The 16,492-nt window shown below is 48.1% G+C and overlaps 1 protein-coding gene across 1 annotated transcript in view; it reads right to left on the bottom strand.

The window, feature by feature from the left end:
• The window catches only part of aig1 (androgen-induced 1 (H. sapiens)), a 68,154-nt gene that overhangs the window by 15,960 nt on the left and 35,702 nt on the right, over positions 1 to 16,492 (bottom strand). Inside the window, exon 4 of the mRNA XM_021611994.2 lies at positions 13,535 to 13,650. Coding sequence (XP_021467669.2) covers positions 13,535 to 13,650 — 116 coding nt within the window. The remainder of the gene's footprint in view (positions 1 to 13,534; positions 13,651 to 16,492) is intronic.

Genomic DNA, 16,492 nt, shown 5'->3' with positions numbered 1-16,492 from the left:
CTAGGGGAGGTCTCAAGGATAGACACTTCTAGGAGAGGTCTCAGGGAGAGAGACACTGCTAAGAGAGGTCTCAGAGAGAGGGACACTGCTAGGAGAGATCTCAGAGAGAGAGACACTGCTAGGAGAGGTCTCAGATGAGAGAGACACTGCTAGGAGAGATCTCAGAGAGAGAGAGAGACATTGCTATGAGAGGTCTCCGAGACAGACACTGCTAGGAGAGATCTCAGAGAGAGAGAGACACTGCTAGGAGAGATCTCAGAGAGAGAGACACTGCTAGGAGAGGTCTCAGATGAGAGAGACACTGCTAGGAGAGATCTCAGAGAGAGAGAGACACTGATAGGAGAGGTCTCAGAGAGAGAGACACTGCTAGGAGAGGTCTCGGGGAGAGAGAGAGATAGAGACACTAATAGGAGAGGTCTCAGAGAAGACAGACACACTTCTAGGAGAGGTCTCAGGGAGAGAGACACTGCTAAGAGAGGTCTCAGAGAGAGGGACACTGCTAGGAGAGGTCTCAGAGAGAGAGACTCTGCTAGGGGAGGTCAGAGAGAGACACTGCTAGGAGAGGTCTCAGAGAGAGAGACACTGCTATGAGAGATCTCAGGGAGAGAGACACTGCTAGGAGAAGTCTCAGAGAGAGAGAGAGAGAGAGAGAGAGAGAGAGAGAGAGATAGAGAGAGACACTGCTAGGGGAGGTCTCAAGGATAGACACTTCTAGGAGAGGTCTCAGGGAGAGAGACACTGCTAAGAGAGGTCTCCGAGACAGAGACACTGCTAGGAAAGATCTCAGAGAGAGAGAGACACTGCTAGGAGAGATCTCAGAGAGAGAGAGACACTGCTATGAGAGGTCTCAGGGAGAGAGACACTGCTAAGAGAGGTCTCCGAGACAGAGACACTGCTAGGAAAGATCTCAGAGAAAGAGAGACACTGCTAGGAGAGATCTCAGAGAGAGAGAGACACTGCTCTGAGAGGTCTCAGAGAGAGAGAGACACTGCTATGAGAGGTCTCCGAGACAGAGACACTGCTAGGAAAGATCTCAGAGAGAGAGAGACACTGCTAGGAGAGATCTCAGAGAGAGAGAGACACTGCTATGAGAGATCTCAGAGAGAGAGAGACACTGCTAGGAGAGATCTCAGAGAGAGAGACACTGCTAGGAGAGGTCTCAGATGAGAGAGACTGCTAGGAGAGGTCTCGAGAAGAGGTCTCAGAGAGAGGGACACTGCTAGGAGAGGACTCAGAGAGAGAGACACTGCTAGGAGAGATCTCAGAGAGAGAGATAGACTTATAGGAGAGGTCTCAGAGAGAGAGACACTGCTATGAGAGGTCTCAGAGATAGAGCCACTGCTAGGAGAGATCTCAGGGAGAGATACACTGCTAGGAGAGGTCTCAGAGAGAGAGAGAGAGAGAGAGAGAGAGAGAGAGAGACACTGCTAGGGGAGGTCTCAAGGATAGACACTTCTAGGAGAGGTCTCAGGGAGAGAGACACTGCTAAGAGAGGTCTCAGAGAGAGGGACACTGCTAGGAGAGATCTCAGAGAGAGAGACACTGCTAGGAGAGGTCTCAGATGAGAGAGACACTGCTAGGAGAGATCTCAGAGAGAGAGAGAGACATTGCTATGAGAGGTCTCCGAGACAGACACTGCTAGGAGAGATCTCAGAGAGAGAGAGACACTGCTAGGAGAGATCTCAGAGAGAGAGACACTGCTAGGAGAGGTCTCAGATGAGAGAGACACTGCTAGGAGAGATCTCAGAGAGAGAGAGACACTGATAGGAGAGGTCTCAGAGAGAGAGACACTGCTAGGAGAGGTCTCGGGGAGAGAGAGAGATAGAGACACTAATAGGAGAGGTCTCAGAGAAGACAGACACACTTCTAGGAGAGGTCTCAGGGAGAGAGACACTGCTAAGAGAGGTCTCAGAGAGAGGGACACTGCTAGGAGAGGTCTCAGAGAGAGAGACTCTGCTAGGGGAGGTCAGAGAGAGACACTGCTAGGAGAGGTCTCAGAGAGAGAGACACTGCTATGAGAGATCTCAGGGAGAGAGACACTGCTAGGAGAAGTCTCAGAGAGAGAGAGAGAGAGAGAGAGAGAGAGAGAGAGAGAGAGATAGAGAGAGACACTGCTAGGGGAGGTCTCAAGGATAGACACTTCTAGGAGAGGTCTCAGGGAGAGAGACACTGCTAAGAGAGATCTTAGAGAGAGAGAGACACTGCTATGAGAGGTCTCCGAGACAGAGACACTGCTAGGAAAGATCTCAGAGAGAGAGAGACACTGCTAGGAGAGATCTCAGAGAGAGAGACACTGCTAGGAGAGGTCTCAGATGAGAGAGACTGCTAGGAGAGGTCTCGAGAAGAGGTCTCAGAGAGAGGGACACTGCTAGGAGAGGACTCAGAGAGAGAGACACTGCTAGGAGAGATCTCAGAGAGAGAGATAGACTTATAGGAGAGGTCTCAGAGAGAGAGACACTGCTATGAGAGGTCTCAGAGATAGAGCCACTGCTAGGAGAGATCTCAGGGAGAGATACACTGCTAGGAGAGGTCTCAGAGAGAGAGAGAGAGGGAGAGAGAGAGAGAGAGAGAGAGACACTGCTAGGGGAGGTCTCAAGGATAGACACTTCTAGGAGAGGTCTCAGGGAGAGAGACACTGCTAAGAGAGGTCTCAGAGAAAGGGACACTGCTATGAGACATCTCAGAGAGAGAGACACTGCTAGGAGAGGTCTCAGATGAGAGAGACACTGCTAGGAGAGATCTCAGAGAGAGAGAGAGACACTGCTATGAGAGGTCTCCGAGACAGAGACACTGCTAGGAGAGATCTCAGAGAGAGAGAGACACTGCTGGGAGAGATCTCAGAGAGAGAGACACTGATAGGAGAGGTCTCAGAGAGAGAGAGACACTGCTATGAGAGGTCTCAGAGATAGAGAAAACAGACACACTTCTAGGGGAGATCTCAGGGAGAGAGACACTGCTAGGAGAGGTCTCTGGGAGAGAGAGAGATAGAGACACTAATAGGAGAGGTCTCAGAGAAGACAGACACACTTCTAGGAGAGGTCTCAGGGAGAGAGACACTGCTAAGAGAGGTCTCAGAGAGAGGGACACTGCTAGGAGAGATATCAGAGAGAGAGACACTGCTAGGAGAGGTCTCAGAGAGAGAGACTCTGCTAGGGGAGGTCAGAGAGAGACACTGCTAGGAGAGGTCTCAGAGAGAGAGAGAGAGAGAGAGAGAGAGAGAGAGAGAGAGAGATAGAGAGAGACACTGCTAGGGGAGGTCTCAAGGATAGACACTTCTAGGAGAGGTCTCAGGGAGAGAGACACTGCTAAGAGAGGTCTCCGAGACAGAGACACTGCTAGGAAAGATCTCAGAGAGAGAGAGACACTGCTAGGAGAGATCTCAGAGAGAGAGAGACACTGCTATGAGAGGTCTCAGGGAGAGAGACACTGCTAAGAGAGGTCTCCGAGACAGAGACACTGCTAGGAAAGATCTCAGAGAAAGAGAGACACTGCTAGGAGAGATCTCAGAGAGAGAGAGACACTGCTCTGAGAGGTCTCAGAGAGAGAGAGACACTGCTATGAGAGGTCTCCGAGACAGAGACACTGCTAGGAAAGATCTCAGAGAGAGAGAGAGACACTGCTAGGAGAGATCTCAGAGAGAGAGAGACACTGCTATGAGAGATCTCAGAGAGAGAGAGACACTGCTAGGAGAGATCTCAGAGAGAGAGACACTGCTAGGAGAGGTCTCAGATGAGAGAGACTGCTAGGAGAGGTCTCGAGAAGAGGTCTCAGAGAGAGGGACACTGCTAGGAGAGGACTCAGAGAGAGAGACACTGCTAGGAGAGATCTCAGAGAGAGAGATAGACTTATAGGAGAGGTCTCAGAGAGAGAGACACTGCTATGAGAGGTCTCAGAGATAGAGCCACTGCTAGGAGAGATCTCAGGGAGAGATACACTGCTAGGAGAGGTCTCAGAGAGAGAGAGAGAGAGAGAGAGAGAGAGAGAGACACTGCTAGGGGAGGTCTCAAGGATAGACACTTCTAGGAGAGGTCTCAGGGAGAGAGACACTGCTAAGAGAGGTCTCAGAGAGAGGGACACTGCTAGGAGAGATCTCAGAGAGAGAGACACTGCTAGGAGAGGTCTCAGATGAGAGAGACACTGCTAGGAGAGATCTCAGAGAGAGAGAGAGACATTGCTATGAGAGGTCTCCGAGACAGACACTGCTAGGAGAGATCTCAGAGAGAGAGAGACACTGCTAGGAGAGATCTCAGAGAGAGAGACACTGCTAGGAGAGGTCTCAGATGAGAGAGACACTGCTAGGAGAGATCTCAGAGAGAGAGAGACACTGATAGGAGAGGTCTCAGAGAGAGAGACACTGCTAGGAGAGGTCTCGGGGAGAGAGAGAGATAGAGACACTAATAGGAGAGGTCTCAGAGAAGACAGACACACTTCTAGGAGAGGTCTCAGGGAGAGAGACACTGCTAAGAGAGGTCTCAGAGAGAGGGACACTGCTAGGAGAGGTCTCAGAGAGAGAGACTCTGCTAGGGGAGGTCAGAGAGAGACACTGCTAGGAGAGGTCTCAGAGAGAGAGACACTGCTATGAGAGATCTCAGGGAGAGAGACACTGCTAGGAGAAGTCTCAGAGAGAGAGAGAGAGAGAGAGAGAGAGAGAGAGAGAGAGAGAGAGAGAGAGAGAGAGATAGAGAGAGACACTGCTAGGGGAGGTCTCAAGGATAGACACTTCTAGGAGAGGTCTCAGGGAGAGAGACACTGCTAAGAGAGATCTTAGAGAGAGAGAGACACTGCTATGAGAGGTCTCCGAGACAGAGACACTGCTAGGAAAGATCTCAGAGAGAGAGAGACACTGCTAGGAGAGATCTCAGAGAGAGAGACACTGCTAGGAGAGGTCTCAGATGAGAGAGACTGCTAGGAGAGGTCTCGAGAAGAGGTCTCAGAGAGAGGGACACTGCTAGGAGAGGACTCAGAGAGAGAGACACTGCTAGGAGAGATCTCAGAGAGAGAGATAGACTTATAGGAGAGGTCTCAGAGAGAGAGACACTGCTATGAGAGGTCTCAGAGATAGAGCCACTGCTAGGAGAGATCTCAGGGAGAGATACACTGCTAGGAGAGGTCTCAGAGAGAGAGAGAGAGGGAGAGAGAGAGAGAGAGACACTGCTAGGGGAGGTCTCAAGGATAGACACTTCTAGGAGAGGTCTCAGGGAGAGAGACACTGCTAAGAGAGGTCTCAGAGAAAGGGACACTGCTATGAGACATCTCAGAGAGAGAGACACTGCTAGGAGAGGTCTCAGATGAGAGAGACACTGCTAGGAGAGATCTCAGAGAGAGAGAGAGACACTGCTATGAGAGGTCTCCGAGACAGAGACACTGCTAGGAGAGATCTCAGAGAGAGAGAGACACTGCTGGGAGAGATCTCAGAGAGAGAGACACTGATAGGAGAGGTCTCAGAGAGAGAGAGACACTGCTATGAGAGGTCTCAGAGATAGAGAAAACAGACACACTTCTAGGGGAGATCTCAGGGAGAGAGACACTGCTAGGAGAGGTCTCTGGGAGAGAGAGAGATAGAGACACTAATAGGAGAGGTCTCAGAGAAGACAGACACACTTCTAGGAGAGGTCTCAGGGAGAGAGACACTGCTAAGAGAGGTCTCAGAGAGAGGGACACTGCTAGGAGAGATATCAGAGAGAGAGACACTGCTAGGAGAGGTCTCAGAGAGAGAGACTCTGCTAGGGGAGGTCAGAGAGAGACACTGCTAGGAGAGGTCTCAGAGAGAGAGACACTGCTATGAGAGATCTCAGGGAGAGAGACACTGCTAGGAGAGGTCTCAGAGACAGAGAGAGAGAGAGAGAGAGAGAGAGAGAGAGAGAGAGAGAGAGAGACACTGCTAGGGGAGGTCTCAAGGATAGACACTTCTAGGAGAGGTCTCAGGGAGAGAGACACTGCTAAGAGAGGTCTCAGAGAGAGGGACACTGCTAGGAGAGATCTCAGAGAGAGAGACACTGCTAGGAGAGGTCTCAGATGAGAGAGACACTGCTAGGAGAGATCTCAGAGAGAGAGAGACACTGCTAGGAGAGATCTCAGAGAGAGAGACACTGCTAGGAGAGGTCTCAGATGAGAGAGACTGCTAGGAGAGGTCTCGAGAAGAGGTCTCAGAGAGAGGGACACTGCTAGGAGAGGACTCAGAGAGAGAGACACTGCTAGGAGAGATCTCAGAGAGAGAGATAGACTTATAGGAGAGGTCTCAGAGAGAGAGACACTGCTATGAGAGGTCTCAGAGATAGAGCCACTGCTAGGAGAGATCTCAGGGAGAGATACACTGCTAGGAGAGGTCTCAGAGAGAGAGAGAGAGGGAGAGAGAGAGAGAGAGAGAGAGATAGAGAGAGACACTGCTAGGGGAGGTCTCAAGGATAGACACTTCTAGGAGAGGTCTCAGGGAGAGAGACACTGCTAAGAGAGATCTTAGAGAGAGAGAGACACTGCTATGAGAGGTCTCCGAGACAGAGACACTGCTAGGAAAGATCTCAGAGAGAGAGAGACACTGCTAGGAGAGATCTCAGAGAGAGAGACACTGCTAGGAGAGGTCTCAGATGAGAGAGACTGCTAGGAGAGGTCTCGAGAAGAGGTCTCAGAGAGAGGGACACTGCTAGGAGAGGACTCAGAGAGAGAGACACTGCTAGGAGAGATCTCAGAGAGAGAGATAGACTTATAGGAGAGGTCTCAGAGAGAGAGAGAGAGGGAGAGAGAGAGAGAGAGAGAGAGACACTGCTAGGGGAGGTCTCAAGGATAGACACTTCTAGGAGAGGTCTCAGGGAGAGAGACACTGCTAAGAGAGGTCTCAGAGAAAGGGACACTGCTATGAGACATCTCAGAGAGAGAGACACTGCTAGGAGAGGTCTCAGATGAGAGAGACACTGCTAGGAGAGATCTCAGAGAGAGAGAGAGACACTGCTATGAGAGGTCTCCGAGACAGAGACACTGCTAGGAGAGATCTCAGAGAGAGAGAGACACTGCTGGGAGAGATCTCAGAGAGAGAGACACTGATAGGAGAGGTCTCAGAGAGAGAGAGACACTGCTATGAGAGGTCTCAGAGATAGAGAAAACAGACACACTTCTAGGGGAGATCTCAGGGAGAGAGACACTGCTAGGAGAGGTCTCTGGGAGAGAGAGAGATAGAGACACTAATAGGAGAGGTCTCAGAGAAGACAGACACACTTCTAGGAGAGGTCTCAGGGAGAGAGACACTGCTAAGAGAGGTCTCAGAGAGAGGGACACTGCTAGGAGAGATATCAGAGAGAGAGACACTGCTAGGAGAGGTCTCAGAGAGAGAGACTCTGCTAGGGGAGGTCAGAGAGAGACACTGCTAGGAGAGGTCTCAGAGAGAGAGACACTGCTATGAGAGATCTCAGGGAGAGAGACACTGCTAGGAGAGGTCTCAGAGACAGAGAGAGAGAGAGAGAGAGAGAGAGAGAGAGAGAGAGAGAGAGACACTGCTAGGGGAGGTCTCAAGGATAGACACTTCTAGGAGAGGTCTCAGGGAGAGAGACACTGCTAAGAGAGGTCTCAGAGAGAGGGACACTGCTAGGAGAGATCTCAGAGAGAGAGACACTGCTAGGAGAGGTCTCAGATGAGAGAGACACTGCTAGGAGAGATCTCAGAGAGAGAGAGACACTGCTAGGAGAGATCTCAGAGAGAGAGACACTGCTAGGAGAGGTCTCAGATGAGAGAGACTGCTAGGAGAGGTCTCGAGAAGAGGTCTCAGAGAGAGGGACACTGCTAGGAGAGGACTCAGAGAGAGAGACACTGCTAGGAGAGATCTCAGAGAGAGAGAGAGACTTATAGGAGAGGTCTCAGAGAGAGAGACACTGCTATGAGAGGTCTCAGAGATAGAGCCACTGCTAGGAGAGATCTCAGGGAGAGAGACACTGCTAGGAGAGGTCTCAGAGAGAGAGAGAGAGAGAGAGAGAGAGAGAGACACTGCTAGGGGAGGTCTCAAGGATAGACACTTCTAGGAGAGGTCTCAGGGAGAGAGAAACTGCTAGGAGAAGTCTCAGGGAGAGACACTGCCAGGAGAGATCTCAGAGAGAGAGAGACACTGCCAGGGCAGGTCTCAAGGAGCAAGACACTGCCAGGGGAGAGAGAGCGTATACAGTACTGGACAAGGGCACATTAGTGAGAGGCGCCAGAGTCCAGTGCGTCAGCTGGCCCACTCACAGCCTCCCCTGATTCCAAAGCAATCACTCAAGGTGAAACTGGACTGGCCCTTACCCTGGCCCGAGGCTGCTGCACAATACAGCTGATCCCACTAATATGAAAAATTGCACATACTTGAGTCCACAGACGGAAGCTGTTGGGCGTCAGTAAGGCGGTGAATTATGTAAATTCTTCAATTAGCTGAATTCAATAATTGGGCAATTAGTTGAATGGCACTTTTAAGTCTTCAAGTTGCACATGTGGAGGTAAACAAGGTGGTTTCTAACAGTTATATTAGTTGTTACATCCGTTGACCTCTATCCTCTTTTATTACGTTCCATATAATTCCTTCCTAACCAAGAGGGATTTTAGACTATGTCTCTATGGATTCAGGGGAAATCCCTACATGCGATGTTCATTTTAGTAACATAGCATTTCATCACTTGACAATTTGTTGGTGTCTGACAGACTGTACAGATCAGACATGTCTGCCACTGAAGCTTAGCTCGTCCTACTTTAGGCTTGACATCTTTCTCTTTCGCTCTCTCTGTCTATTCCCCTCCCCCTCTCTCGCTGTAACTCCCTGGCTGGGAATCCCCATTTAAGGCAGCCAGTGGAGGCTGCTGAGGGGAGGACGGCTCATAATAATGGCTGGAACGGAGCGAATGGAATGGCATCAAACACATGGAAACCATGTTGGATATACACTGCTCAAAAAAATAAAGGGAACACTTAAACATCACAATGTAACTCCAAGTCAATCACACTTCTGTGAAATCAAACTGTCCACTTAGGAAGCAACAATGATTGACAAGAAATTTCACATGCTGTTTTGCAAATGGAATAGACGACAGGTGGAAATTATAGGCATTTAGCAAGACACCCCCAATAAAGGAGTGGTTCTGCAGGTGGGGACCACAGACCACTTCTCAGTTCCTATGCTTCCTGGCTGATGTTTTGGTCACTTTTGAATGCTGGCGGTGCTTTCACTCTAGTGGTAGCATGAGACGGAGTCTACAACCCACACAAGTGGCTCAGGTAGTGCAGCTCATCCAGGATGGCACGTCAATGCGAGATGTGGCAAGAAGGTTTGCTGTGTCTGTCAGCGTAGTGTCCAGAGCATGGAGGTGCTACCAGGAGACAGGCCAGTACATCAGGAGACGTGGAGGAGGCCGTAGGAGGGCAACAACCCAGCAGCAGGACCGCTACCTCCGCCTTTGTGCAAGGAGGAGCAGGAAGAGCACTGCCAGAGCCCTGCAAAATGACCTCCAGCAGGCCACAAATGTGCATGTGTCTGCTCAAACGGTCAGAAACAGACTCCATGAGGGTGGTATGAGGGCCCGACGTCCACAGGTGGGGGGTTGTGCTTACAGCCCAACACCGTGCAGGACGTTTGGCATTTTCCAGAGAACACCAAGATTGGCAAATTTGCCACTGGCGCCCTGTGCTCTTCACAGATGAAAGCAGGTTCACACTGAGCACGTGACAGACGTGACAGAGTCTGGAGACGCCGTGGAGAACGTTCTGCTGCCTGCAACATCCTCCTGCATGACCGGTTCGGCGGTGGGTCAGTCATGGTGTGGGGTGGCATTTCTTTGGGGGGCCGCACAGCCCTCCATGTGCTCGCCAGAGGTAGCCTGACTGCCATTAGGTACCGAGATGAGATCCTCAGACCCCTTGTGAGACCATATGCTGGTGTGGTTGGCCCTGGGTTCCTCCTAATGCAAGACAATGCTAGACCTCATGTGGCTGGAGTGTGTCAGCAGTTCCTGCAAGAGGAAGGCATTGATGCTATGGACTGGCCCGCCCGTTCCCCAGACCTGAATCCAATTGAGCACATATGGGACATCATGTCTCGCTCCATCCACCAACGCCACGTTGCACCACAGACTGTCGAGGAGTTGGCGGATGCTTTAGTCCAGGTCTGGGAGGAGATCCCTCAGGAGACCATCCGCCACCTCATCAGGAGCATGCCCAGGCGTTGTAGGGAGGTCATACAGGCACGTGGAGGCCACACACACTACTGAGCCTCATTTTGACTTGTTTTAAGGACATTACATCAAAGTTGGATCAGCCTGTAGTGTGGTTTTCCACTTTAATTTTGAGTGTGACTCCAAATCCAGACCTCCATGGGTTGATAAATTTGATTTCCATTGATAATTTTTGTGTGATTTTGTTGTCAGCACATTCAACTATGTAAAGAAAAAAGTATTTATTAAGAATATTCCATTCATTCAGATCTAGGATGTGTTATTTTAGTGTTCCCTTTATTTTTTTGAGCGGTGTATTTGATACCATTCCATCCATTTTGCTACAGCCATTACCACGAGTCCGTCCTCCCCAATGAAGGTGCCACCAGCCTCCTGTGAAGACTGCCTATGGATTTACCCAACTCCAGCATAGGGAAACGAGGCAGATTCTCTGACCCTGTGAGACGTGTGGGGATATAATCATCTTAATTTAGCCAAGGATTAAAATGAAGAGAGGTGTTTGTTGCCTGAGGCTCCTACACGTCAGGTGGGTCTGGCAAATCCCCTTCTCCTTGCTGTCGGCCCTGGTTAGCTATGGCTGCAGTAGAGGGCTCCCTCGGCTCCAAGCCTCTCCTCTCTGAGAGCATTAAATGTGCCGTGCTCAGGACTAGCGTCTGGTCCTCTGGTTCTGTAACATGTGTTGTCACAAGGTAGGCCTCTCTGCCAGACCAGAGACAGATCCCCCTCTCTCTCTTTCTTTCTCTCTTTCTTGACTGATTGAGGAGGTTTAGAGGCTGTTTTTTCTGCAGCAGAGACTGTGTTACCATGCTCGGAGAAGGTCATCCATCATAAGTGTGTGGAGGGACAGAGCCATGAGGAACGTGGGAATGGAGCTAGCTGCCAGATCTCCGGGCCTGGAGAAGCAGAGGGGAGGGGCGGGGCGGCTGGACATCCCTGTCTTCTCATTAGCCACACAGATCACATTCATCATCAAGACACACAGTATACAGTATTTATACTATGATGTTGCTGTGATGGTTTCTCTGTTCTGTACAGTATGTTCTTATATGTGTCTTATGCCTGTTTTCAAGAGTCTGTTTTAATGGTCCCAAGTGGAAATGGACAATAACATTTTAAGCCTTTTCACACTGCATTGTTCTGAGGCCCTGGCTATCTTAGCCCTGGGCTAGTTTAGCCTGTTCACACAAGCATTTGTTAAACCTGGGCTAAGCTTTAGCCCTGTGCTAAGGATTCACACTTGTATTCCAAAGCACTGCACTGTAACAAATTGTTGTACATTTACAGCCAAAACTTTTAGTTAGCTACTGTAACTCTATATTAGGGTACAGTACTGTAAAGAGCAATGCATTATGAGGGCTCAATGGCATTCTGCTACACTGCTGTACAATTACAGCAATTTCACAGTAACATTCTACAGGTGTGCCTTGTAAGATTCTATATTTGTTGCACCCTATTAGTGAGAATGCAGTAGCCCACAGAATGAAGTACCATACCATATTTTTGTATATTCGTCCTGTAAATCTACAGTAATTTACTGGCTAGTGTGCTGTCAGTAATTTACTGTAATTCAGTACCACCTCACAGAATACAGTACCATACTGTAATTTTTGAGCTGCAAAACACTTTTGTAGGTGCATGGTATTGTTGTGGCTCATGAACCAATGTTGAGGCGTGCCTTGTAAGAGGCTATACTTGTTGCACCCCTTAGTGAGAGTGCTGTACCAATTTAAGTGATATGCGGTAGTAGTTTCCTAACAATTAAATGTACAGGGGACAGATTATGGGACGGATCAGAGTGACTGCAAGTCTTTAAGGGTTGGAAATTAAGCCATGTCCTTTTCGATATGTTTTGCCCTGTAGCCACAGCCAGTTTGGGAGCTTTTGTTTAGGCCTCTAGAAGAGCAAGTGATATAAAACACCACATATTCATAAATAGGCTGTAATATACAAATACCTAGCAGCCAACCTGCTTGTACTAATCCCATGTAATTATAGTAAAGTACTGTAAAATATCAACATGATTACAGTAGCATTTACTTTCTTACATTATAGTAGCCTCATTTTACAGTATTGTACTGTCATTGCTCTGCATTTTCCAGTAACTTACAGGACGCTGGTGGGAAGTTACTGTGAATTTTACAGTAATGTAGCCAGAGATAGGCAAAGATACATTCAAAAGGTAACTTGTAACAAATACAGGATATGTGGAAGACCAATGTATCCTCAACTACAACACCTTCCCACAAACGATCACAGAAACGTGTTAGTCGCTTTGACTGTGATGTGCTGTTTTTGAATCAACCGTAGAGGAATGCACTGACTGTATGTCGCTTTCGACCAGAGCAAAATGGAAATGTTAAAAATGAACATTTGGAAAGCACACTGCTGGTTATTATTCTAATGAGCTCCACCCTCAAACTATTTGTATTTTAATCAAATGTGGCCTCGTTTGGGGGCAATGGTGCTTAGAATAATATCCAGCGTGCTTTGCAAGTGTCCATTTTCACATTTACATTTTGATCATTTAGCAGACGCTCTTATCCAGAGCGACTTACAGCCAGCGTATTAAACTAAGTTAAACAAGAATATACCATAGTCATAGCCAGTGAAAATATGATGTTACCGTTACAGAGAATGTTGTAGTTATACTTGCAAGTATATATTTGTATTAGAAAATACGTGTATTCTAATTAAACCGTTACAAAATAGGTCACATGAATTGTAGTTCAGGACACAAATAAAAAAATAGGAATTGCACGTTTTGAAATACATACAGTATATCAAATATATGGAACAGAAATACTGCCCGTCGTTAGCACAAGCTACTTGCACTGTAAATCTACAATATTTTACTAACCACTGTGCTTCCACTGTAAAATCTAGAAACACAGCATGTCGCTGTAGTCAGGTGTTCCAGTAATATGCTGTAAATTTGTGTTCAAGTAAAGGTCTTGTAAATCTACAGTAATGTACTGGCTTATGTGCTGTAAGTAATTCAGTGTAAATTTACAGTAACCTTCTGGCCACAGTGCTGCCAGTATTTGACAGTAAAAATGACAGGAAATGTTTTACAGTGTAGGCTAATGGACAAACACAATAATATAAGCAATTAGACATTAATTAACACATTATTTCATCTTGCTTCTAGCTAGCCGAGCATTGATTTCCAACAGTGATGGTTTGTATAAAACTTGAAACATTTTATGTTGATGCTAGCCCACTTTAGAATGTGCAAGTGTGAACACTCGCTTAAATCTCCCTTAGCCCAGGGCTAGCCTTTTAGGGTCTCTTATCAATTAGCAACACAAACCGAGGAAGAGTTCAGCCTGCCATTGTTGGAGGAAAGGGGCTCTTACCATATAACGTATCCCACGGCAAAGCTGCACACAGCTATCGTTCCACAAGGCCTGCTGGGATACTGGTGGTGCGTGGTCCTCATCTCAATGATGATGAAGGGGAGGACGGTTGTGTGCTGGAGCAGAGAACACAGAGAGAACACTCGTTAGCCACTCACAGATAGCTAGTTGGTATTAGCGACACGGTACATGTCTCACCTCAGGCTCAGTGACAACGATTGAGACATGATACATTAGTACCACACAGTATGGCTTTACAGCAGGGAGAGAGAGAGAGAGAGAGAGAGAGAGAGAGAGAGAGAGAGAGAGAGAGAGAGAGAGAGAGAGAGAGAGAGAGATGTTATGATGAGGCACTCAGGCAGACAGCCTATAGATAGGTTAATGTAAACAGTGGGAGTCAGTCTGGGACATTGAGCGCAGGGTCATAAGAGAGTAATGACGTTTTTTATCGAGCCGTGTGTGTGGGAGACGTTAAACAGAGGACGTGTGATGCTGCTGCGTAGAGACGAGTGCTCTGCTCTCCAGAGTGAGTGTCTCATGATTCAAATCCCCACTGCTCTCCTCTTATGTTGTCTGTCTGACGGACCTCGCTGACATTTTACTGTTGTGACTTTCAATAATTCAGTAATCTGCTTGCTTTGGCTCAGGATGTGGGGCCTTTTTCCCTCCAATGTGCTCAAAGGATCAGATACTTCTTGGAGTCTGCCGCTAAGGATGCTCCAGCGTGGTACAGATGTGTTTGCAGAGGGGCGGGCAGAGAGATAACATGAACTATTAATACCCTTTAATATTTCGTGGTGTGTGTGTGCTGCTATTTTTTACCATGTTTTTTCACCTAGCTGAAACCAGCAGACCGCTGGGGCCCGGTAGAGCCCACCTTGTCACCCCTACCGCACACACTGAGTGATGCTCCCTCTCTTTAATCAATGTGCTCATGACTCACCTGCTGTTCTTATAGACCACCTGCGCTCTGTCAGGAATAGAACCATTACGTAATGTGTGTGTGTGTCTAAGTGTCTGTGCACGGCTGATTAGAAATAGAGGAAGTGGGAAGTTTGAGAGAACATTGAAACAGGCAGCAGCCATGGAAACAGGCTATTTTGTACAGTGCAGCATACTACAGTTAACCTTGCTTCTAGCTGTTTCTGATTCAGACGATTATTTTAGCATTGTCACACCAAATAAGTTGGTATCAAGCAGAAACAGAATGAAAACCAGGCTGTCATTGACAAAGACACAGGCTGGGTGGCCGTGGAGGAAATGTTGCATGTGACTAATTGCAAATGGGAGCTAATGACAGTATCTCTAAACGTGCTCTAGCCATTGGTGGGGGATGTGGAGGGTCACAGTTGAGAGACCTCTCTCCTGTGCTAATTGAAATCAAAATCAGCTCCCTGAACATAAATTTCCACTGAGTGGGCCAGAAGTGGCCTGGGTTCATAATACAGTATTAATGTGTGGTTCATCCAACATTTTTTGGTAGTTTTCTGTTCATTCAAAAGTGTGAATGGTAGTGGATACTAGGCCCATGTAACCATGTGGTGAGAATGCCATTAACTGTGCTTTGGTCATTGGTATGTGGGCCTATAAGCTAGGACTTTAAAACAAAGCTTACACAGTGCTCCAATGGTTCATAACCAGTTAAAAGCTTGATGGAGGACACTGGCCTTTCCATGTATGCAATACTTACACCAGTCACCAGATGGCAGCCTTCTTACATTCAGACCAACAGAAGAATCTCCTCCCATACCAGTCTAGCCTCAGTTGACCCAATGTTCTGTACACTGCATTATAACAATGACTATCAATGAGCCATGTTCCAGTCTAATCTGTTCTTAAATACCTGACATGTTGCATTACACGGCTCTGCCCAGAAACGGTGGTTTACCCTCAACTCCTCATTAATGTGCCAGTAAATGCTATTCAATGTTATTTATTACACCTCTTACTGGCCTCTCACCACACTACAGCAGAACATAACCTATTCTACCATGTCCTGGTCACACAAATGAAGCTCCCTAAACACTATTGAATTGCGCTCATGACACACACACACAATGGGTAGGGTGTAGACTGAGGCTAAGCCAGTCACAGTGAGTGCGCACGCACGCACGCACGCACGCACGCACGCACGCACGCACGCACGCACACACACACACACACACACACACACACACACACACACACACACACACACACTCCCCTCCTATCTTTGACCTCTATGCGCATCCACAGATCTCATCCACAGGTCTCATCCACAGGTCTCATCCACAGGTCTCATTCACAGGTCTCATGCACAGATCTCTACCCACTGAGGCACACATCTACACTCTTCTCCCACACGCATACACACATACTCACACACACACATACACTTACACTCATCACCATGCAAACACCCACTCACAACATACGCTGCTGCTATAGCGATAATTATTACCATTGGTATATATCCTGCTACTAGTCACTTTTACCTCTGTGTACATGTAGAAACCTACCTCCCTCCAATACCCCTGCACATTGGACTCTGGAACTGACCTCCTGTTTTTTATTTGATTTTATTCTCATATTTCTCCTGTTTTTTCTTCTTCTATATCATTACTTTTATTGTGCATTGTTGGGAAAGAGCTCCAAGTAAGCGTTTCACTGTGCTGTTTTACACCTGCTGTATCCTGTGCATGTGAAAATAAAGACACTATAGAGGATTGATCGTGACATGTGGGGGAGATAGACACATCCATACATCTCTCCTGTGCTATAGCCTGAGAGTGAACCTAGATGCGCGGCAGTTCCACGCAGCTGCTGGAAGTGCAAATGAGGTAAGAAGTACCTCATCTCCACAGAGACATTACATACTCCCTTTCAGGAGAGAGGAGCTCTTCCACCGCTCTGCTCTCCTGGAGTTGTAAATGTTCCCAGGGAGAGCGTGCTGTGCTGTGCATGGTTTGTGTCAGAGTC

This window comes from Oncorhynchus mykiss, chromosome 8 (genome assembly GCF_013265735.2).
Source record: "Oncorhynchus mykiss isolate Arlee chromosome 8, USDA_OmykA_1.1, whole genome shotgun sequence".
In the NCBI taxonomy this organism is placed as follows: Eukaryota; Metazoa; Chordata; class Actinopteri; order Salmoniformes; family Salmonidae; genus Oncorhynchus; species Oncorhynchus mykiss.
Note: the sequence above shows the minus strand (reverse complement) of the source record. Positions and strands in the feature narration are given on the sequence as shown.